The sequence below is a fragment of the Lagopus leucura genome, unplaced genomic scaffold, assembly GCF_019238085.1.
Source record: "Lagopus leucura isolate 7727_CA_CO unplaced genomic scaffold, USGS_WTPT01 Super-Scaffold_100001, whole genome shotgun sequence".
In the NCBI taxonomy this organism is placed as follows: domain Eukaryota; kingdom Metazoa; phylum Chordata; class Aves; order Galliformes; family Phasianidae; genus Lagopus; species Lagopus leucura.
The window spans coordinates 77,080,791-77,104,369 of NW_024962262.1; the positions used below are offsets into that span (position 1 = coordinate 77,080,791).

General features: G+C 40.0%; 1 protein-coding gene across 1 annotated transcript; it reads left to right on the forward strand.

Moving 5' to 3' along the window:
* Positions 1 to 6,530: 6,530 nt before the first annotated feature.
* On the forward strand, positions 6,531 to 15,546 carry MRPL39 (mitochondrial ribosomal protein L39). Its single transcript, XM_042867364.1, has 10 exons — positions 6,531 to 6,630; positions 6,931 to 7,137; positions 8,006 to 8,145; positions 8,881 to 8,980; positions 10,643 to 10,710; positions 11,884 to 11,996; positions 13,118 to 13,183; positions 13,674 to 13,827; positions 14,620 to 14,667; positions 15,415 to 15,546. Exons 1-10 carry the CDS (start codon positions 6,579 to 6,581, stop codon positions 15,499 to 15,501), a joined length of 1,035 nt encoding a protein of 344 aa, XP_042723298.1. The 5' UTR covers positions 6,531 to 6,578; the 3' UTR covers positions 15,502 to 15,546.
* Positions 15,547 to 23,579: the final 8,033 nt, after the last annotated feature.

Consider the following 23,579-nt stretch of genomic DNA (forward strand, 5'->3'; position numbering starts at 1 on the left):
GAGTAAGCTTTTCTATTCATTTCTGATTATCCCTCTCCAATGTGATAATCTTTCTGGCTCTAAAGACCAGCCTAACTTCTATGTATACTTGTTGATTATATAAACTTATATTGGATATAAGGAAAATGTTTTTTATGATAAAGGTGGTGAGGCAGTGGGACAGGTTGCTCAGAGAGGTGGTGGATGCCCTGTCCCTGTAGACACTCAAGATCAGGTTGGATGGGGCTCTGAGAACCTGGTGGAGCTGTAGGTGTCCCTGTTCACTGCAGGGGTGTTGGACCAGCTGACTTTTAAAGGTCTCTTCCAATTGAGAAGATTCTATGAGCCTATGGTTCTATGATTAAAAAAACAAAAACAACAAAAAAAAATCTGCATACAGAATGCAGGTGAAAGATATCTACCTTATGTTGTAATAACAGTTATAGTCAAGTTGTTTGTATGCAAAATCATTAAGAATAATGTGCAAGTGTAACACGATTTCCAGACTTAGCTACTTAATGATCTCAGTAATTTCTGAAAAAAACCATTTCATTATCTAATATTTTACATAGATCCACATTCTTACATTACAGTGGAATTCTTTCTCTATTTAATGAAACTTTGTAGTAGAGCTGCTGGCATTAACCTGCTATAACATTACAAGTTTACATCTTCTATTCGGATAGAAGCACTTCACCAAAGTGTTAACAAGATCTATGCCTTCACTTTGGAAACAGTTTTTGGATATAAAGGCACTGCAATGTGAATAATTATGTTGCTGATAGGTAAGAGAGGAAGATGATTATGATTCCACTTCTTAAAAACATGTAATGCAGGGAGAAAAGTGCTGCTCCATGAGAACTGGCTGTCTAGTTAATCGTTAAAAGAGTAAGATTTAATTCTTGTATAATCACACATATCACAGCTTATAAATACCAAACTAGAAGACATGAATGGAAGAACTAATGAATATTCATCCTTGCACTGCCATCAAAATGGAAAAAAAGCTCAACGGAAAGCTGCATTTCTCTGCTGCACCCCATTCTGGCATAAGCCTGACATGTTTCAAGCCTACTTGTGGAAGTGAAGTGGACCAATCAGGGTAACCATAGTTTCATGTCAGCAAGAACGTATCTGTAGCTTGTTGATGAGTATTGCTGTGTCTGTGAGCTGGTCATCTCTTGGTTGGGGAATGAAGCATCAGCGAAAGTATAGAGGATTATAGTTCTGCACTCTCTCCATTTCCTTGTGTTTTCTTTATACTTTCTTTGTGTCTCTGAGCTTACGCAGGTAGGCCAGTGAGATTACTAGGAGTGCTAAAGAAAATATTTAGGATATAGAGCTACTAAGGAAGAAAGGGAAGGGCATGCAAAAAAACCCCACTCCTGTGCAAAAGTATATCTGTATCTCTATACGTTAGGAGATTAGTAGGGCTGATTGTTACTGCTATTTACATTGCTGTAAATTCAACATTCAACAGCTGTCCATTCATCTAGATGCAGTAGGCCTTCCTTGTCGCCTTTCTATTTATGTGGCATTTTGCTAGTTAGTTTTCCTGTTTCATGTTTGTTTTAACTGCTATTTGGAAAAAAGATTTCTTTTGCACTTGGAAAGCTGCAAGCAAGTATAGTTTTGAGAAAAGAAGCAAGATATCAACATATATTCTCTTTTATATATTCTCATATATATTCATCATATATTCATCATATATTCTCTTTTTTTCAATGAAGGTGTTGTTGATGGCTGATTAAAGACAGACTATCATAGAACTGTAGAATCATAGAATGCTTTGGATTGGAAGGGGCCTTTAAGATCATCTAGTTCCATCCCCCGCTATAGGCAGGGACACCTCCTAATAGATCAGGTTGTTCAAAGCCCCATCTAGCCTGGCTTTGAACACTTCCAGGGTGGGAGCATCTACAACCACTCTGGGCAATCTGTTCCAATGTCTCACCACTCTCAGAGTAAAGAATTTCTTCCTAATATCTAGTCTAAATCTGCCTCTTCTATCTTAAAACCATTTTCCCTCTGTCGCTATGTGCCCTTACAAAAAGCCCCTCCCCAGCTTTCCTGTAAGCTGCCTTCAAGTACTGAAAGGCCACTATAAGGTCCCCCCAAAGCCTTCTCCAGAGAAGAGCCACAGCTCTCTCAGCCTGTCCTCATAGGGGATGTGCTCCAGCCCTCTATCATCTCTGTGGCCCACCGCTGGACCTGCACCAACAACTCCATGCCCTCCTTGTGTCGGGGATTCCAGAACTGGATGCAGTACTTCAGTTGGGGTCTCACGAGAGCAGAGAAGAGGGACAGAATCATCTCCCTTGATATGCTAGTCATGCTTCTTCCCAGCAGGAAGAGCAGACATCTTTAGTGCTGTGCTGCTCTTGCAATGATCTACTGGTGAGCCCAAGGCTGGTCTAGGAGCCATGTGGTCATAAGCAGCCATGGTTTCTCCTGTACACTTTGTGACTGTATCTTACACAGTTGTGGAAGAGGTGGGGTTCCTGTTGCCTTGTTAGGCAATCTCCCATCATTTTCTGATCATTATATAAAATACCATCCATGGTTTCCCTGAACTTCAAACAGCTTTATGAAAACTTGCACCTTGCAATTAACTGTGGCCAGTTTTTCTCCACTTTTATTACCTGTTTTTCCTCTGTACTACAGAAACACTTGGTGTCATGACATGCTGAAATCCTATGGACTCCATCCAAATCCCTCCAAGTGTACTTTTCAGTCTCTGACCACAGACTCAAAAACCACTGACAGTGGTTTTTGAGCATTGACAGGTAGATCAATAGTTTGAGGATTAAAGCAGGCCTGTTAGACCCTGCTGGCTGCTTGTGGGGCTGCACCAGGCAGCTGAACATAATCCTCAGCCTAAGCTCAGCTCAGGCCCAGTGTTGTGGGCCCAGCTTTCTTTTTATTTCTAACACAGAAGCCTCAAGTAAATATACAGAGGTAAACAATGCTATAATTGTGAACCAGCTGTAGCACCATATATGACAAATAAGCTTGAAGACTGAACTTTGTGATTAACCCCAGACTGACAGCAGTGTTGCTCCCTTTTTTTGCTTTTGTCCACAAACTGTAGGCTTGTCTGCTGATCTCTGGGTGAAATTTCCAGCAGCTTCATATGGTTTTGATTTCCACTGGGGGTTAAAGCTTTGCATTGTACTTATCAGCCAGGGATTACCAGAACACAGGTTTGGCCATGCTCCTCCCACAGACTGCTGTGTACTACAGATCCCAGGCAGCTTTTTGTCTGCTTTGTGCTTCTACCACAGAAGTGGAAGTAGGGACTGGATATGCTACCACCATTTTCCTGAAGAGTAACCTCAGTGAAGAGTTGCATGTACTCATGAGAGAAAATTCAGAGATCAGCATTTAAATCAGAGATCCTGCATGAATAAATAAATATGCAGTACTAAGTCAATCATTCTAGTCATTCAAGACTACCTCATAGTGACAGGATAGGGTATGATTCAGTTTTTATTCTCCGTAAAAGTTTGAATGATCACAGAATCACCCGGGTTGGAAGGGACCCCAAGGATCATGTAGTTCCAACCCCCCTGCCTAGCAGGGCCACCAAACATACACATTCAGATCAGGTTGCCCAGGACCCCGTCCAACCTGGCCTTGAACACGTCCAAGGATGGGGCATCCACAACCTCCCTGGGCAGCCCGTTCCAGGGCCTAACCACTCTCCTAGTAAAGAACTTCCCCCTAACATCCAACCTAAATCTTCCCTCCTTCAACTTGGATTCATTTCCCCTAGTCCTGCTATTGTCAGCCCTTTTGAAGAGTTTACTCCCCTCCTGGGTGTAGGTTCCCTTCAGGTATTGAATGGCCTCCTATCAGACTAGAATATTCTTTTTATACTGTACATTGTGAACATTTTTCCAGTTAAAATAAAAAGGTTATGTGATGTAATCAGTGACCACACATGACCCGTCAAGTCATCAAATAAAAAGTTAATGGAATAGTCTAGTTCAGCTTTAGTAAGTGATAATAACATCTTTGTGTTTTCTAAGAATCTTTCACCACAAGGCCATAAACTGTTTATACACGGAAGCATGTTGCCTATGATATGCTGACTGCACTAAAAAAATGACTTGTGTTTACCTCATTTTATCATAGAATCATAGAATGGATTGGGTTAGAAAGGATCTTAAGGATCATCTAGTTCCAATCCACTTGGGCAGAGCTGCCCCCCACCAGCTCAGCTGCCCAGGACCCTGTGCAACCTGGCCTTGAATACCTCTAGGGATGGGGAACCACAGCTTCTCTGGCCAGCCTGTGCCAGCGTCTCACTGTTCTGAATAAACGATTTCCTCCTAAAATCTAATCTAAATTTTCCCTCTTTTAGTTTAAAACCACTTCCCCTTGTCCTGTCACTATCTGGCCATATAAAAAGATGGCCTCACTCCTTTTTATAAGCTCTCCTCAAGTACTGGAAGGCTGCAATGAGGTCTTCCCAAAGTCTTCTCATCTCCAGGAAGAACAACCCCACCTCCCTCAACCTTTCCTCATAGGAGCTGTGCTCCAGTCCTCTGATCATCTTTGTGGTCCTTCTCTGGACCCTCTCCAACAGCTACACATCTTTTCTGTGCTGGGAGCCCCACACCTGATTGCAGTACTCCAGATGGGGACTCGCAAGGGCAGAGCAGAGTGAAACAATCCCCACTGTATGGGAACTGCTGAATCATAGCCTGAACCTCTGATTGATCACCTGAGGTGAGCCATGAGTCAGCCATGGGAGCACAAGTGAAGGCAATTCACCTGTGCTGCTGGAAGGGGTAGAGCCTGGCTGCACCTCTCTTAGACCCATTTAAGAGCTGACTCCTCTGGAGTTTTGTAGTGAGCCTAGGATGTGGGTAAGCATTCTATCTATTCTCTTTTTGTCATTATATTCTGCTTGCCAAACTCTCTTGTTTATTTCATAATTATAACACCTTTATATTCATTGATTATACACTCACCATCTCCCTGTTGGCCACCCCTCTTTTGATGCAGCCCAGGATGCTGCTGGTCTTCCAGGCTGCAGATGTATACTGCTGGCTCGTGTCCAGCTTTTCATCCATCGTCTCCACAGAGCTGCTTTCAGTGAGTTATTCTCCCTGTCTGCAAGCATATCTAGGATTGCACTCAGCCTTCTTCTCAAGGGCCCAATCTTCAAGCCTGTCCAGATTCCTCTGGATGGCATCCCTTCTATTGTATCAACTGCACCACTCAGCTTCATGTCATCAGCAAACTTGCTGAGGATGCACTTGATCCCACTGTCTATGACATTGGTAAAAATGTTGAAGAGCACTGGAGCCAGACCTCTGGGAGACAACACTCACTACTGGCCTCCATGTGGATATAGATTGATCTCAACCCTCTGCCTGTGGCCATCCAGCCAATTCCTTATCCACCAAATAGTCCGCTCTTAAAATCCATATCTCTCCAATTCAGAGATGAGAATGTGGTGTGGAACCATGTCAAAGACCTCCAGAGTCTATGTAGATTACATCAATTGCTCTTCCTCTGTCCATTGATGCCATCGCTCCTTTGAGGACTGGGCAGGTATGATTTGCTCTTGGTGAAGCTGTGCTGGCTCTCTTGGATCACTTTCTGGTCTTACATGTGCCTTAACATAGTTTCCAGGAGGTTTTAAAATGTGAGGAAGCAGTATAATTAAAACATGCCAAAATTCTTGGTCTATCAAAGAATGTGATGAAGAACAGGAACAGCTCCTGTAGCCTCACATCTGGGTTTCTGGATGGCAGCCCAGGTAAGCAGGGCTCCAGTGCCAGGTGTTGCATCAGCAGGAGCCGACAACCCTCAGCTCATCTAGATGTGGCTGACTGCAGCTGCAGTGGAAAATTCTGTATGTTACTGATTATGACCAGTATTAGCACATTTAATTTTTTGTGATGCTGAGTTGCTTTTAATGGAACTATTTGAGTGTTACTGTTTTGACACTGTCGTGCTTGGAGACTGTTATGCCTTTGATATTGGGGGATCTGGCTCACAACTGCTGCCAGCTGAAATGTGAAACATGGGTACAAATCCCGAGTTCTTTCACACATTTAATTTTCCTGAATGGTTTTACTATATGGGTTGTAGCTAGCTTGTGCTTGCTTAAATCTTTAAGAGAGTGGAAGTGGTAGAGGAGTTTGTGACTGCGAATTGGTAATTTGCTGCATGAAGTTGGAGTAATAAACTTGGCTGCTTTTGCACACTGTTGGCCTCTTGCTGTTAGTCAGTCAGTGCAATGAACAATTCATCAGACGTTTCCAGACGAGGGCTGGGCCTCGGCTATTAACCCTGTAAACGCAGCAGCGAGTTGTTTCAATCTGTTCCGCAACATCCTCAATGTGCCGCTTAGGGGGCGGCGTAACCGCCTGCTGTTAGGACGTGCGTGCACGGCGCAGGAGGGCGGAACGCTGCGAACACAGCGCAGACGGACTAAAACGAATCCAGATGGCCCACGACTGACGACGAGGTTCCACGGAGCCGCCTGGCGGCAGATAGTGGAGCGGCGGGGGGAACCGCGCTGCCGCTGCCGTTGTTTCCAGCGGAGCCGGACGGGGAACGCACAGGGACTGAGTTGGAGCATGGCGGCGTGCTGGGCCGCCCGCTGCCTGCGGGGCGGGCGGGAAGGGCGCCGTGAGTGGCGGCGGGACGGGAGCTGGGGCAGGGGAGTCGCGGGGCGGCGGCTCGGCACTTGCTTCGGTCTTTGCTTCTAGCGGCCGGACCTGCCGAGCGGCGTGGTGACCTGCGGGCTGCGCCGTGCTAGGCGACCCTGCGGGCGTTTGTTGTTGGGGCGTTAGCGGGGAGCGGGTGCTGTCTGCACTGTCGGTGTGTCTGAGGGAAGGCTAGCGGTGCTATGTCCTGTCCCCCTTTCTGCAGAAACCGACGTGTAAAGAGGCTTTGAAATCGCTAATTTTAGGTTGTGTCTTTTACCAGGCTTCAACTCTGTACTCTCTGCTTCTCGACTGACGTCAGATGAAGTTACTCGGATGCGTAATGAACTCTTTACCAAAGAGAAGGAGAGGCAGTTATCTCTTTATCCACGAATTGAGAAAATCGAAGTGAAATACACTGGAAAATCTCACCCTGGCAGCGTGTTTGTAATGAACAAAGCTTTCTCTACACCGTACAATTGTGCCATGCGTAAGTGAATGGACTCTTCAGCAGACTCATAAACTGCATGAATTATGGAATCATAAGGTTGGAAAAGACCTCTAAGATCACCCAGTCCAACCGTCAGCCTGTGCCCATCATGCCCACTGACCACATCCATCAGTGCCATGTCCAAACAATTCTTGAACACCTCCAGGAATGGTGACTCCATCATTTCTGTGGGCAGCCTGTGCCACTGCCTCACCACTTTGTGAGAGGAAATTTTTCCGAATACCCAACCTAACCCTCCTTTCAGGTGGTTATAGAGAGCAATAAGGTTTCCTCTGAGCCTCTTCCAGACTCAACAATCCCAGTTCCCTCATCTGCTCCTCATAAGACTTGAACTCTTTTCTGATGTCATTGATAGGGAAATTAGTTACCAATGGAAGTGTTTGCCATCCAAACTTGAAACATTAATGCTAGTGGTGTTTTAATGACTTTGGTAAGGGATGTGTATTCAGAATATTTGTATTTAAGTTTACAGCATATTTTTAATGTAAACTCAGTGTTTACATTAAACTAGATGACTATGTGTAGGGAAGTTGGACTAGATGACATTTAAAGGTCCATTTCAATTCTAAGAATTGTATGATTCTATGTATATATGACTAAGTGATCTTTAAAGGCCCTTTCCAATTCAAGTGATTGTACTATTCATCATGTGAAATATATCTTACTGGTGTGAAATATATCAGTAGAAATGGAGTTGATTTTTTGTAGGTTCTGTTAATATCTCATCCTTTCAAGTCACTTTAGAGTAGTTAAACTTGCAGTGTGTTGTTAGAAATGCAGAGGTCTGAACTGCTGGCTCTGAGGAATGATGTTAATAACTGTGTAACTTGTTTTTCACTTTCTTTAGATTTAAGCGAATGGCATTGCAAGAAATCTGTTCTAGCTCTTGTGGATGGTGAAGTCTGGGATATGTACAGACCCTTGACCAAGTCTTGCGAAATTCAGTTCCTCACCTTCAAAGATGAAGATCCAGAGGAAGTAAATAAGGTAAGTCTGCATTTTAACTGATTGCAGATGACCTCGATCACAACCATTTTATTCTGTATGCCTGTTTTAGTTCCTTGAACTTCGTTGTTGTGAAAGTTATAGGTATTTTTAATGGTTGGCACATCATGGTTATTGTTATTTAGAGCACTGTGTGGGCTGGCTGACATGAAGGCATCCCTTTCAACCTATATTGTATGATTATACAATTTGAGATTTAAATATCTCCAGAGAAACAATTAGCTTGCCTTTTCACAGAATTGCAGAGGTTGGAAGGGACCTCATTGGGTCCAACCCCCCTGCTAAAGCAGGTTCCCTACAATAGATGGCACAGGTAGGTGTTCAGATGGGTCTTAAGTATTTCCATACAAGGAGACTCCACACCTTTCTGGGCAACCTGTTCCAGTGCTCTCTCGCCTTTACTGTAGAGATGTTAGTACAGAACTTCCTATGTTCAAGATTTAAGGCTATTACTCCTTGTCCTATCACTACACAACACCGAGGCCTCATCCATTTGCCCCTCACCTTCCTTTAGGTGTTTATAAACATTTATCGGATCCCCGACTTTTAATTTTGATTCTCTTGATGAATGTTCTAACTGTCACCAAACAGAAGTTTAAATTTTAATGAAGGTAATGTTTGGGTTGGCGTGGAGGTTTGTGCCTAATTCAGCGAAATGTTGGTGTTCTTGGGTGTAAATAGCTGATGTTAATAAACTGTGTTCTGAAATCCTTACAGGCCTATTGGCGTTCCTGTGCCATGATCATGGCAAGTGTGTTAAAGCGGGCGTTCAAAGAGGAGTACTCTGTGAATCTGGTTAAAGCTCCAGAAGTGCCAGGTAGTATAAATGTTTTGTAGTTGATTGTCTTGTCTTTTTCTGCTTAAATGAGTTCTAACAATGTTACAAAAGAAAATCAGAGGCTCCTTTTCCAATGATTGAATGTACTTAGCATTTGTATGTGTTATCTGGAGTTGTTATAGCCTTGTATTTGGTAGGAGGTAATCATACACTTTGCAAAATTTGGTGTTAAAAAGAAACCAATTTACATAAATGTCATAGAGATCCCATAGAATGACTAGTTTCTTATTACTACTTTTTTGTTATTGAGGTGATCCAGAATTTGTATTTGATTATGTTAAGAAATTGGGCTTTAAACTGTACTGACTCTACATAACATCTATGTGGCTGCTCTGTGAATTAGGTGGACTGGAAAAAAGACAGGAGCTTATCTCCTCTTAAACTGTTTTTCTGTATCAATTGATAAACTAAGGATTAAACCTGAGTTCCTTTGCCATCTACCCAAATTACTTTTCTGAAGTAGTGGTTTTGGTCTATGCTTTGAAGATGTCAGGAGTCTTATTCTGCATGATACTGGCAGAGAGAGGGAGGAGTAGATGAGGGAATCTGTGCTCCTAGATGCTCCACTGGAAAAATAATTATCAAAAGCAAAATGTAATGTACCAAGATTTCTTGAACTTACATTTATCAGGCTGAAAGTAATTTCTTCATTCAAGTACAGAAGATTGATCTGAGTGGTTCCTGGACAAGTGTTGTAGTGCTTCAGATTACATAAAGTTAGTGACTTAAGGACATGACCTTTTAATTGTGAAGCCATGTGGGGAGTGTGAGCACTTGAATTATTAAAAATTGCTGTGTATACATCAAGTTGGAAGATTATTGGTGTTCAGTAGGGTTAGTAACAACTTGTGTTCACCTGTAGCCTAACATTCACAAAAGTGAGAAAACACACAATTAAGATTAATTACATGGACTTCGTGATCCTTGTGGGATCCTTCCAACTCAGGATACTCTGTGATTTTGGTAACAAAGCTTACTACACAATTATATATTTGACATATATAAGAACATGGTTGGTTGTTCGGAGTCTTCCTGCAATTGATTCCCTTTTTAACAATTTTGGCATTTGTCTTGATTGCTAGATGTAGAGCAAGTATTTAGCATAATCTTGTGTATGCTAACATACATCATTATGGTGTAAATGTAGAAATAATGTGAACTTACTGGGGTCATAAGCTTAATTTTTAAGGTGTCAATAGCTTGATAAGCATTCACAACCTTCTTTTAACCGTTTTAGTTCAGCTTCTAATGTTGTCTGATTTCTCTATGCAATGAATTCTCTTTTATAATTGAATAGTGCAAATTTGGTTTATGATGCAGGAAGAAAATACTGTGAAATACTTTCAGAGTGTGTTTTTTTTTCTTTCATTCTTGGAGATATACTTTTTTTTGTTCTTTAGTGTATATTATGTCGACATCAAATTCAGACATTTGGAATGAGTATTTCACACGCGGTGATGTGAAAATAGCGGCACAGATTTAAGCTGCCATTTGAGTGTGTGATCACAGCTGAAAACCTGTATTTTATGATAAACTTTCTTCTGTTTTTCTTACTCATTTTGATGTATTTGTAAGAGTATGGTTTGGCAATGAAATGCATATTTCGTTACAAATGTGAATATTTTCTCTTTGAAATTGCAGTGATCTCTGGAGCTTTCTGTTACGATGTAATTTTGGACAGTAGACTGAATGACTGGAAACCAACAAAAGTAAGTGCAATAATTTGCCCAGAATGTTTTGTAGCTCCCATCCTTGTCCAGTGGTTCTTTGGTGGGGGAAGAGGGCAGTGGTGTACATAGAGTTTTTTTATTTTTATTTTTTTTTTTTCCCCCCTCTTCCCCCCCACTTTTCATAGGGTGTTTTATTTTACATTGGGAATACGCCTCAGAAACTACATCTCTGCGTTTATCATATACTGACTCTTGCTGAATAGAGCTCTCAGCACACAAACTGGGTTTCTTTTGGATGTGTTTAAGTGCGGAGCAGTCCTCCAAATACTTACAAGTTTCAGCTTTAATCTGAAATACAATTTCAGAGCAGTTGGCGTGGCTGTTGGGACCTCAGCGCCATCAGCTCCACTCCTACTTAACTAACCTTGTTTGGTAGTGTAGGTGCCACGGTAGGCTTACAGCATTTGTGTGAGTGGAACCCTCTGACAGTAAAAGTGTCTGTAATTCATGTATTTTCACCTAGTGGTGTACAGCACAATCCGTTTATTGTTGTAGAAGAGCTGTGAGCACATTTAGCTGAAACACTTCTTAAAGCTTGTATTTCATGCCCTTGAGTAAACCTAATCATCTGCAAACTTTGGTAGCCAGTGTTGTCACAAACGTTTGACTTCTCTGTTCTGTTTCCTTGCCAAAATACCAGCAGATATGATCTGCTAACAAAGAAGTGTTAGTACAGTGCAGAATTTTTCTTTGTTATGGCCTTGCAGTTAAAATGACAGTCTGAAATACTTTGTGAATGATGTAATAAATCTGTGTATGCAAAGTTTTGGTGATTAAATTCTAACTTATACAGTGTTTTTTCTGTTGATTCTACCAGAGTGGAGATTGTTTATAATTGGAATTGTTACTCTGGGAAACAGAGTACACAGATAAATCTTGAATGGTGTCAAGATTATATATGAATACATTGTATTAGGAAAATCTGAGAAGTTTAACTCCCAACAGATATATTTTTTCTGATAGAACAATGCCTATTGATATGTTCTTTAGCATTAAGTTGCTAATAATCAGTAAGGATTACAATCTTATAGCAGTAGTTCTATACTTAGGATCTCGTTAGTTGTTTTGTCTAATACTTAGTGTTTCTTATGCTCTATTCAGTACAGCTATGAAACAGTGGTGACAGATTTCTATGTATCAATTACTTTTTAGGACAATTTCCGTTCCCTTACAAGAGATGCCAGTAAGCTAATTGGTAAAGACCTGCCATTTGAAACACTGCACGTTGAAGCAAAAGTAGCGCGTGAAATGTTTCAGAATAACAAGTAAGTGTATGAGTGTGCCTTAATTCACTTAAATCCCTAGAATAAGGTGTGACAGGTGAAGTAAGACAGCACATCTTTCACTACTGTGAAAGCGTGTCAGCATGTTTCCATTGTCTTTGTCCCATTAGCTCATTTCATTGTTAGTATTCTCTCCAGAGGGCACCACGTTTGCTGGACATGGTTTTGTGAGGCGTGGGAAGGCTGCGGTCTTCTAAGTTTAATATTGAGCCTCAAGATTTCATACCTTTGAACTGAAACTCTGGTGATTAGACTTTTTGTTTGCTTGTTGCTTTAAGCCTCTGCTGAAAGGCTTTCATGTTTAAAGAAATGTAGATTTTTCATATCTCAGTATCTTCAAATGAATATTTGATGAAATGCGGTTTGTGAGCTCTACAGGGGGAAAATGGGCAAAATACTCTGGGCTGCGCTACAAAGAAAGCCTGTTTAAAGGATTTCTTTTAGCTGACAGACCGCTTACTGTTTGGGAAAAAATTACCTGGTCCACATCTTTTTGGTGGTTGGAGAAAAGTAGGGAAAATAATAAATAATTTGTCATTTTGTGAATTGAAATTTTGCTCAAAGCTAAAGTTATTGCAAAAACAAATAGTATTTTTAGCTTAATTATACTAATGTGACATACAGATGAGTATCTCTTTACTAGGTTGGCTTTTAAGCATTTAGAACTGGTAGGAGCTGGCTTCTGTTAATGGCACTAGACGTTGTATATGTTCCTAGTATGAGGAGAGACCGCTCTGCTGTCTTGTGGATGAGCAGTTGTTGCATATGACCACGTGTTGCATGTGACCTGATTGTGTGACCTGATAGTGTCTGCTGGTCTGTCAAGGCTGACAAGTTTGACATGGTCTTATGTCTTGAAAACCTTTCACGTAAAGTAGTAGATTCATTTTATCTTTCTGAATAAAATTTTTGAGAGAGCATGGATTTCTGAAGACATATATATGCTTTATGAAATGTGCCAGTACACATTGGCATGTGAAGTTAAGGGTTTAAACCTTGTTTAAAGCTCTCATAAATACAACCATGATAAAAGAAAAATGGTCCTTGAACAAGTCTTTTCAGAACTCAGTGTTAAAGGTAAGAATTTTTTTTTTCTTGTTCAGGTATAAAATGGAGATAATAGACCAGAAAGCTTCTCAGAACAAGGAAGGAATTGTAGTACTACATAGGTGAGTAAAACTAAATTCTCTTTCTGTAATATTTCACTGAAAGATTTAATTATATTGCAAGTAATATCTGCAAATAAGAAAAATAAGTTACTTATAGATTTTGATTTAAAAATCAATCTTAATTGCTGTTTGTATTCTATCAAGGTTTTTTTTATTATATCCTTCCTTCCACTGTGGTTTGAATGACAAATTTAACTCACTGTTAGAGGCCAGCATGGCTTCAAAAATTTGATACCTTTTGGACTTGAGGTATAAATTCTCTAAAGTCATTTTAGGAAACTGGGTGACCTGTACTTTTGCTGCAGGAAACCTGGAAATGCTAAACTGGGAATGTGCTTAGATTTGGTTTGGGATTTGTGTGGATTTTCTTTCATCGTCTTTGATGTGTTCTGTAGATAGGATTTTGCTAATCAGAACCAAGTAGGATTGTAATTCTATTTGATTGTATTTTAGTCACAACGGATTTTCTTTCCCCTTTGGTTTCCATCAGGGTTGGTGACTTTGTCGATGTTAGTGAAGGACCTCACATTCCAAGGACAAGTTTCTGTTTCCAGTATGAGATAACAGCAGCTCACAATCTTCAGACTAGTCAATCTGAATTGATAAGGAGGTTCCAGGGCGTGTCCCTGCCAATCCATTTGAGGGTAACTACATTTTTTCTGCATTTTTTTCCTTCATTTTCTGCATTTTTGCTTCTCTTTTTAAAGTTAGGGCATTTGGTGTATTTTCTGATCTTTATTTTATACTGGTGATAATTCAGAGGCAAGAGGAGTTTGAGTAGCAGAAAGTGATGGCTCAGGATGATGGTGATGTGCGTGTTAGAGGTTAAATTCCTTGGAACTCTTGTGAATGTGGAATCAGAATTGGAAAAGTGGACAAAAGCATACTCTTAATGTTATCTCTCAGTATTCCAAGTGTGGTTTCATTTGTGCAATTGCTGCATGGCTATTTCATTAGCCTTGCCTTAGTGAATTGTTTATTGTTGTGAGCTCACAATGTTTATTCAGATTGAGGAAAGAGCAGAACTTTGAATTTGCACTCATGATGAAGGGTACTACATCTAAGTCTTTCATTTATGAGAGAGTAAAATTTGAAACAGCAAATCCTAGCACTAATCTGTTTTAAGGAAGGGCTCTGCAAAAATATAGCTAGAGACAGGAGTCCTTCCCCCTCCTTTTGACTTGTGTTATATTGGCCTGTGATCTAGAACATGTGCTATTGTCTCCACTGGGGAAGTTTGTAGGAGACAGCTGATATTTTTAAGTCCTCTTTAGTCAGAGGAATATGGGCAAATTGGACACTAAAGTAATAAGCAGTAATGTGTGAATTAGGGTCTGAGATGTTTTTATGCCATAATTTCTATATACTTGTCATGATCTAATCTATAGTAAGATTCTTTTTCTACCTCTGGTAACATTTCATAACATTTAATATAGGCTCATCACACTGTGTGGCACAAACTGCTGGAAAGATCAAAGAGACTGGTAAGTCTCAGTGGTGAAATTCATCTTTCCAAGTATGATAATATGCTGTGATATTTGAATGATTAGAGACGAGTAATATTGTCAGGAATATATCTTTAAGAATGGAAATGTTCATGGGTGAAGAAAAATTGAATGCACATGAAATCTAACTGCTTTGTAGTAGAGAATGTGCTGGTATTGTTTTTGAAGTTTGGCTATTAAAATGCATTGTACCATTCAGAGAAAACAAAAACAAAAAAAACCAAAAACATTATTTGATCAGTATCTTTTTTTTTTTACTTTTCCGAAAAACTGGAGCAAAATATATTGGATTTTCATGACTGAAACTGTCTGCTATTGAGAATCTCAGATGTTTTTTTTAACAGTCTCTCTAAGCTATTTTTAATTATCACTTGAGACTGCATCAGTATTTTTCAAATATAAGGAAGTTTAAAAGTTGAAATTGGCTCATCCAAGAAAAGTTTTACACTGACTGAATAAAGGCAAGTTTTTAGGATAAATGGATCAACAAAATCTAAGTTTGCATGTAACCAGAGACTGACTTTCAGAGCGTGGTTAAACCTAGGAAATCATAAGAATTAAATAGCAGAAGTTTTTGAATCTTCAGATTTCTTTTCTCTTTAGACTGTCCTCTCTCTTTAGACTCTCTCTGTCCTTTCTCTTTAGACTGACAGTGTGAGGGGAGGATTTTCAGGATCCAAACTTAGATCATGTTTAAAAAGCAATAACAAAGTTATGTTTCTGCAGGTCACTGAGGAAAAAAGTGTGAAAGCAGCAGCAGAAAGTCATGAGGCAAAAGACGAAACTGAAGAAGGAAAACCTCTATCAATGTAACTTAACCTCTTAATGTACATAATAAAATAGTGTGGATTTTATATATTTTTCTTTGTTTGCTTGGCTTATTTGTGCCACGTGTAAAAATGTTTTGGTTTAATTCATTTGAGTTCTGTAGAGCTGAATCATGGACAGATGATTTAGGGAGCCAGTATTTCACATTGCACTCTACTTGAATTTCAGTTTTGTGCTACTGTTAGGCATTAATTTTACCTTTAAAAAAAAAAAAAAAAGTTTCACTTGTGACAACTTACCTTGCAAATTACCTTTGTCCTTATCTCAGGAACAATTTTATGGGTCCAGATGTTGTCCTCTCTGATTTTTGCGGTTTGGCCATCATCTTCAATGTGATACAATGTCAGGACCCCCTTGTTTAGTCTTACATGAAGAGAGAATGTATAACTCCTGGCATGGCTGGGGATTCCTGATGAAATTCCACTGACATCTTTGCCTACTACATTAGAAAGTTGAGACAAATGTCTTAAAAACAAACAAAAAAATCTGCAAAAGAACAAAAACAAACAAACAAAAAAAAAAACAAAAAAAACCCTCCCAGAAGTCGATAAAGGCTTTATAAAAGATTCTTACTTTCTAATTTTGATTTTCTGTCAGAACTGGAATTAGATTATCTTTTGTCTTTACTGTTCAAAAGACTCCCCATTCAATATCTCACTGAATAATTAACGTTGCTTTACCAGTACAAGAATAGCAGAATGTAAATGCCGAAAAGTTCTTTGTGGTTATTAATTGTCATCTGTACAAGAGCAGTTAATATCACTTCTAAAGATCATTTTCCAGAACAGTACCAGCAATGTAGTATATTACTTCCATCCCCAGTGTAGTGAGATTTATTATGCATTTTCATTCTTTGATATTTAAATAAGGTGGCTTCAATTAAATGTCTCAAGCGGTTTTTGTTGGATGATAGTTTCTGACATTTTGTATATTCATCCATAGCTCATTAGAGCTTTTCTCTCATTAAGCCAAAAGAGATTTTATTACTATTTGAAGTGCAAATATTTTCACTGAATTTCACCCCACTTATTTCACTGTTAACTGCATCTCTTGCCCAGCAATCAGTTGGTACACGGTTTTGCGTAACAGTGTAACAGTAAAACACATTTAAGTAAGGCAGTCTTACCTAATGACTAATGAAACTGCAGTAACTAATAAGTAAACAAATGCTAAATGTGACAGAAGGTAGAAGAAAGGATGAATGGTGGGTGGATAGTAATAGGACGGGGGGGAATGTTTTAAACTGACACAGGGGAGGTTTTGGTTAGAAATTAGGAGGAAGTTTTTCACACACAGGGTGGTGATGCAGTAGAACAGGTTGCCCAAGGAGGCTGTGGATGCCCCATCCCTGGATGTAGCTCTGGGCAGCCTGGTCTGGTGGTTGGTGACCCTGCACATCGCAGGGGGTTGAAACTAGATGATCACTGTGGTTCTTATCAACCCAGGCCATTCTGTGATTCTGTGATGAAAGTAGCTTCTCTTGAAATTGCAGAACTCTAAGAAATGTATTAAAACATCATTGTTCCTTTGCATTTCTGTGCGCAGGGCCATTTTTAGTCGGGTTACTGTGAGATACAAAGTTTGTGTATATGCTAACAGACTATGGCCTCTGATACTGTTTCCTGCCATCTGCAGCACGTCTTTGATGTATAGTCCTCATTCTCAAATTATTTAAAAAACCTTTTTCTTGCTTCTCCCCGCTATCCTTAGTATTGCCAATGATTCTTTAGCATGTTATTAGCTTTTTTTTTTTAATGACATTCTTATATAAGGTTTACTTCAAGTGTGCATATCCACATTCTGTCTATTTTCTTAACACTATGAATGATCTCCATACTGAACTTTAAATATTTTTTTTCTTTTCAGCCTAACCTTCTGAGTATGCTTTGGTTTTGGTCCTGATGGTCTGGTGCTAATGAAAAAGCAGACATTGGGTAGTGTATTGAGGAACACAACATTTGTGCTTTTGTTTTCTGTTTTTGGAGTTCCTGCAGACTATGATTAACCCACATGGAAAGTACACAAGTGGAAACTCATCTAGGTGTCCTACTTAGAATCTTAAGCCAGTTGTAACAGTAAATCACGTGGTATGTTTTTGGGAATTGCATTCAAAATTCCTCCTGGATTCCATGGCCCAAGGGTGATGTCAGGGAGGAAATTTGGATTTTTATTTTTATTTTTTTTTTACCTTAACAGGGGCTTAATCATGTAATTCTAGAATACTCTGAGCTGTAAAAAATCCATAAGGATCGATGTGTCCAACTCGGCTCTACACAGAGCCACCTGAAATCAAACTCTATGGCTTAGAGTGCTGTCCAAAAACTCCAGCACTGGTGGCCGTGCCCACAGCCCCGTGCATCCCGTTCCCCGCCCACCGCCCTGTGGTGCAGCCCCTTTCCCTGACCCCCAGCTGCCCTCCCCTGACGCAGCTCCATGCCGTTCCCTCGGGCCCTGTGCTGTCACACGGAGCAGAGCTCAGCGCTGCCCACAGAGCTCATGCCGCGAGGTGGCAGCAGCGGCGCGGGAAAGCAGATCGCCTGCTGGGAATGTGTGGTAAGCCTCTGGGGGGGGGGGGGGGGGGAAGGAGGAGGCAAACACAGAACTGTGTTATGGAAAAAGCTGTTGAGGGCTATTAGCTGAAGTTTACGTGCGGTTAGGAGAAATTTAGGTAAGATATTAGGCGGAAATTCTTTCCTCAGAGACCAGTGAGGCGCTGGCACAGCTGCCCAGAGAAACTGTGGTGCCCCATCCCTAGAGGCGCTAAAGGCCAGGTTGGATGGGGCCCTGTGCAGCCTGAGCTGGTGGGGGCAGCTCTGCCCAGGACAGGAGTTGAGCTGGGTGGATTTTGAGCTCCCTTCCAGCCTAAGCCATTCTGTGATCATACCACTCTCCACAGTTTGTGTATAAAAGAGTGGAAAGACAAACTTATGCAGGATCTTGTTACTAGCTCACATCTTGGCATAGCTGGACTTCAGAAGGTAGGTGTTCCTTTGGAAGGGATTGAGCTGGAAGATGTACTTGGAAAGCACCAGAATACAGCACCGATGAAAAATGAATCGGGTAATAGAAGATGGTGACTGCTTCTCTCTGTTGAACAAAATTGTGACCACAGCACTTTTCAGAAAGTCAAGTATATCAATAGAAATATTTGTAATGTAAAATATCAAAAGGAGTTTGGATCTTGGAGACCTCTAGATCTGTCCTGCATACTATGGAGATTTTCTCCATCATCTACATTGGAAGTAACCCAAGGAGACCACAGTAGGTCTGTTCAGAAAGAGACAAGAAAGTAGAGATTGTTGTTTTCCTTTACTGAATGCTGTAATTTCCATTAACTACAGGGATTGGAGGAGGGTGTGTGGACAAAAGAGACTACAAGGTTAAGCAAAATCTCCTCCTGATCTCTTTCTCCCTTTTATTAAATTCTTATCAGGTTTAAAGAGGTAGTTCTTAATAAATTCATTTTGCAAAAGAAAACTGGTTCTGTCTACAAGATAGTGAGACCCTGGAGCGAGCATGTCCAGAGTAGGGTAATGGAGCTGTGAAGGGTCTGGAGCACAAGACAGTATAGGGAGTAGCTGAGGGAACTGGGATTGTTCAATCTGGAGGAGAGGAGGCTTTGGGCAGGCCTTATCACTCTCCACAACCCCCTTGAAAGAGGTTGTAGTGAGGTGGGTGTCAGCCTCTTCTCCCAGTAACAGCAGCTGAACAGTAGTGAATGGCCTTAAGTTGTGCCAGGAGAGGTTCAGTTTGGATGCTACAAAAAATTTCTTCTCAGAAAGAGCGGGAGGCACTGGAGGGAGGTGAGGGAGTCACTGTCCCTAGAGACATTCAGGAACTGAGGGACATAGTTAGTGGGCATGGTGAGGTTGGATTTGATGATGGTAGAGGTCTTTTCCAACCTTAATGATTCTATGATTCTATTTCTGATCCAGAGGTAAGAAAGACTCTGGAAGACATAATGCAAGATAGATTTTGGAGAAGGGGGCAGACAGACTTAGGCCAACATACATGAGCAAAAGATGATACTAGCAAGTGGTAATCTCTAACTGCTGACTGAGCTAATGCTATACCACTCATTTTATCACAATCCTTTTTAATATCTGAGCTTGCTAGTGTAGCTATATTTATTTTATTATTACTTTTTTTTTTTTTTTTTTTTTTTTTAAGGAATCTAGACACAGGCATTCAGTATCAAAGAGACATTCAATGGGAAGAACTGGCAGTAGACATTTCTTGAAGAACACCAACCATGTGAAAATGGTAATGCTGTCATGCTGTAGTCTTTAGTAAGATTTAACCCCATTCATGAACAGCATTAACATTTTTTCAGAGTATGAAGTATTATATATGCTAAAATAATACCTACAAATTAATATGCCCATTTTTATGGGGAATTAGCTATGCAGAAAAAAAACCCCACATATAAATGGTAAAATAACCATATTTTTATGTGCTGTTTATTTCTTAAGTTCATAGATCACTTTTCATTCACATTTTAAAGAGAGAAAATGTATGAGAACATGCATATTATTTTTACAGCATGACAATGAGGATTGAGACCCATTCTCTTCCTTGGAAGTGTGACTTCTATTGACATGAGTGCGTATAGGACAGAAGTGAGGAATGCAGGTTGGAGAGTGGAGAGATGGGGTGAAATGAGGATGTCATTGTTTGAGTAGCATGCCACTCGTAATCACTGAGGTCAGTACTGTATGCCATGTACAGAGCTCTGTTGTTGCTTTAAGGCTCTGGAGATAAAAATCCCTTACTGGTGACACAACAGTAAATGAGACATACTGAATAGAATGAGGATCCAAGGAGTGTATCAAGTAGTATTTTCCTTCTGGGAGTACATAATAAACATCATCACTTAATTAATGCTCCTTTTTAATCTATACATCCCATGTGAGAATTTAACTGAGGGAGATAAACTCAATACAATATTCAAATTTCTGCATTTCACAGAAGTCTTTGTGTTAAAAGAGTCTGCCCAAGCCCATGGTACAGCCAGGACCCCTTCTTTGCCACCGTGTGGTGCAGCTCTACCAGGGCAGCTCAGGGCCTGCTACCAGTTCTCTGGCAGCAGCGCTGCCAAGAAGTGGAGCAGCAGTGAGCTGCTATCATGGGGCTGACTGCCCACTTCTATGCTCTCAGGACCACCTCAACTTCATGAAGAGAACTGATACCTCTAAACCTTGCCTCAAGTTGGCAGTAGAATCGGGCAGTGCTGCTCTGTTTCACCCTAGTCTCAAAAAATTAGAATTTCTGTTGACTCTTCCACCACAATTTCCTTCCACTTTCACAGTTAATTATCCAGTGAAATTAAGAGAAATATGTTTTTTTTTTGTCTCTGACTTTGGAAGGAGTGAGCTGGCTCTTGTGTTCAGGTGGGCATAACCTCTCACTGCTTATGTTTTCAGAGGAGCTTCTGATCTCACAGCCTGTTTTGGAAGAGTCATGCCCTGCAGCAATCCTACCTGAGTGGAAAAGTGATACTCAGTGAGACTGTTTATATGTGAGACTGTTCTATAGGTGAGGCCATTGATTCATAAGTATTTGTGGTCTTAAGGTGCTCTGTAACTACACTGCATGCTAGGGATTCACAGTCAAAACACTGTAGACAGGATAAACATATCGACAGAGCACAAACATTGACCTTGTTTCTTTTCTTACCTAATGATCTATCCTTTGGGTCTTTATTTTCCGCTTATGTTCCCCCATTCACTGCTCATTAAGCAGATTTAATTAGAGCCTAAGATAGAATATTTCAAAGCCTCACTGTCTCAGTTCTTGAGAGTATTTACGATGTATCTATTTTGACCTTCTGTTAGAACAGTGTTTTTCTATCTCTTGGAATTTTCCGGATTTTTGTAAAATTTTGGTAATCACTTTCCTTTCTTAAATGAAATGATGTAAGGAAACATTTGTGCAAGAAATAAAGCCAGAAGACCTGAAAAGCAATTAAAAAAAAAAAAAAAGAGACAATCAAGTTGATGAGCTCAGAATAATTACAGATTCTATGTCCTACTAAAGATTTATTGATACATGAAGACGCTTTTTTCCAGTGCCCTTAACTTAGACCACATTCTACCACATTCTGTCTGTTTGCAAAACAACCCATCCCATGTTGAATGGAGGCCTTCTCAGCGTAGTACTGACTGATTCATGATTTCTGTTCTCCCACAGCAGCAGTTTGTTCCTTGTTAGTTCTGGTGTGAGGCATGATACAGTGTTAATGCTAACATGTAGGAGTCATTCAGAGGTAAAAACCCCTATCACGATTAGCATTAACAACATACAGCCTACAGAAGAACTCTAGAGACTGGAGCCTGAGACAGACGGAACTGAAACCTCCGTTTTTTTTCCCCTTGAGATACCTACAGAATAAAAAAAAGAGAAAAAGAAATGCATCTAAAAATTATGTCATAAAGAGTACAGACATCAGAGGAAAATGAGAAAATCTGTATTTAGTTAAATGCAGAAGAACCGTCTGCTGTATATTTAGAAAACTTCAAGCCTGCAATTGTTTTCAAGTTATTTTTGTAAGAGAGGTAGCAGTACTATTTTTCTTGAAGGAATTTTATTTCCATCCTTCTCTTAAATACAATTTTTTCGTACTGCTTTATTTTCATTGAACAGAAGGAATACAAACTGTAGCAGTCTAACCCAGTTTTGCATCCCTTTATGTGTCAGTTAATATAGCCTGAGATACTCAAAATTTTAAGAACCCCACATAAATATGCGAACAAACACAAATTGCCTGATTTTATTTTTACTTAATTAGACAAAATACCTATCAGAAGAGCTGACTTTTAAACATGATATGAGAAACACAGCTAAGGAATACTATTTCCTCAGTATAGAGTGTTTGCAATTAAGCAGCAAGTATTCCTTTGGATTATGGAAAAGTAGTCTGTGGAGAGAAAACAGAAAACCTGTTGGATAGGTTCAGTTTCTCGTATAAGATCCTTAGGCAGGACTCCTACATCCTTGTTACAGGAGGCTAGAATGTGATTCATGACCACAAATCTACAGTGTTTGCTAATCTTTTCTTCCTCTGACCTTTGGCCATAAAATTAATAAGTACTGATATTTTTTTGACCAAAGTTGAACATTTTTTACTTCTTTCCGTCTCTCTCTTAAAAACTAAAGAGGAAAATACAGATATATATGCAATACTATAAAATATTTTTAAAATCTGCAAAGAAATCACATAACGAGGTAGGAATACATTCAACAGAATAAAGGTTAGAGGATCCTCATTATATAGCCAACTATCTGAATTTTTTTACTGTTTTCAGTTACTTACATCAGTATTATGGGTTGAATAGTTGAGATAGTCATTCCAATCACGTTTAAAAAGACCTAAGTAAAGTCCAGTTATTTCTCTGCTAAATATATCTTGATTGAAATATATGTTCCTTTTTTATCCTCCTAATGTATCAGCTCCGGGGCAGAGGTCAGGTGTAGTTGAATCTTATGTGCTTTCTACTTTCTCTTCTCCCAGTAAACACTTAAAGAACTACTGAGTACTGTTTAAGCTACAAGTGATATGAAAACCTGCATGGGAAATGAGACAGGATATATAATTTTGGAGACTTTTTTGGCATGTAAATGCAAAGAAACTTACGTATATTTATAACTTCCCTACTCTTACTAACACATGTTTTAAGAGGAAGTTAAAATGTCATAGTAAGACTGTGAGCTAATTTAGAGATTTTAGGGAAATTACCACTATCTTTGTGCCACTCTAAATGAAACCAGAGAAGTACAGAGTTGTGATATGTAAGTGGCAAACAAAAATTCCAAGATGAATGTAAAATTTTGGTGGGCATAAAGAAGTGGTTTAGAAATTTCCAAACCTCAAGTTTAAAATGATGATTCAGAGCTCTGTTGAGTACTGGGGCTAAGCTCTACTGAAATTAGACACAGAGACCTGTGGGATTGCATTTGCATTTGTGGGCAATGAAGGGAATTGTATCTAAACCCGTACGTCAGTACTCATAAATGGTGCATGTGCATGAGCAATATGAGTGTAATGCTGAGGGGTGCAGATCAAG

Bases quoted from the DNA above. Each gene is read 5' to 3' on its own strand.
- MRPL39 (XM_042867364.1), top strand. From the start codon at position 6,579: ATGGCGGCGTGCTGGGCCGCCCGCTGCCTGCGGGGCGGGCGGGAAGGG. The intron at 6,631-6,930 runs GTGAGTGGCGGC...GTCTTTTACCAG, and splicing joins GGGCGGGCGGGAAGGGCGCC to GCTTCAACTCTGTACTCTCT. The intron at 8,146-8,880 runs GTAAGTCTGCAT...AAATCCTTACAG, and splicing joins ATCCAGAGGAAGTAAATAAG to GCCTATTGGCGTTCCTGTGC.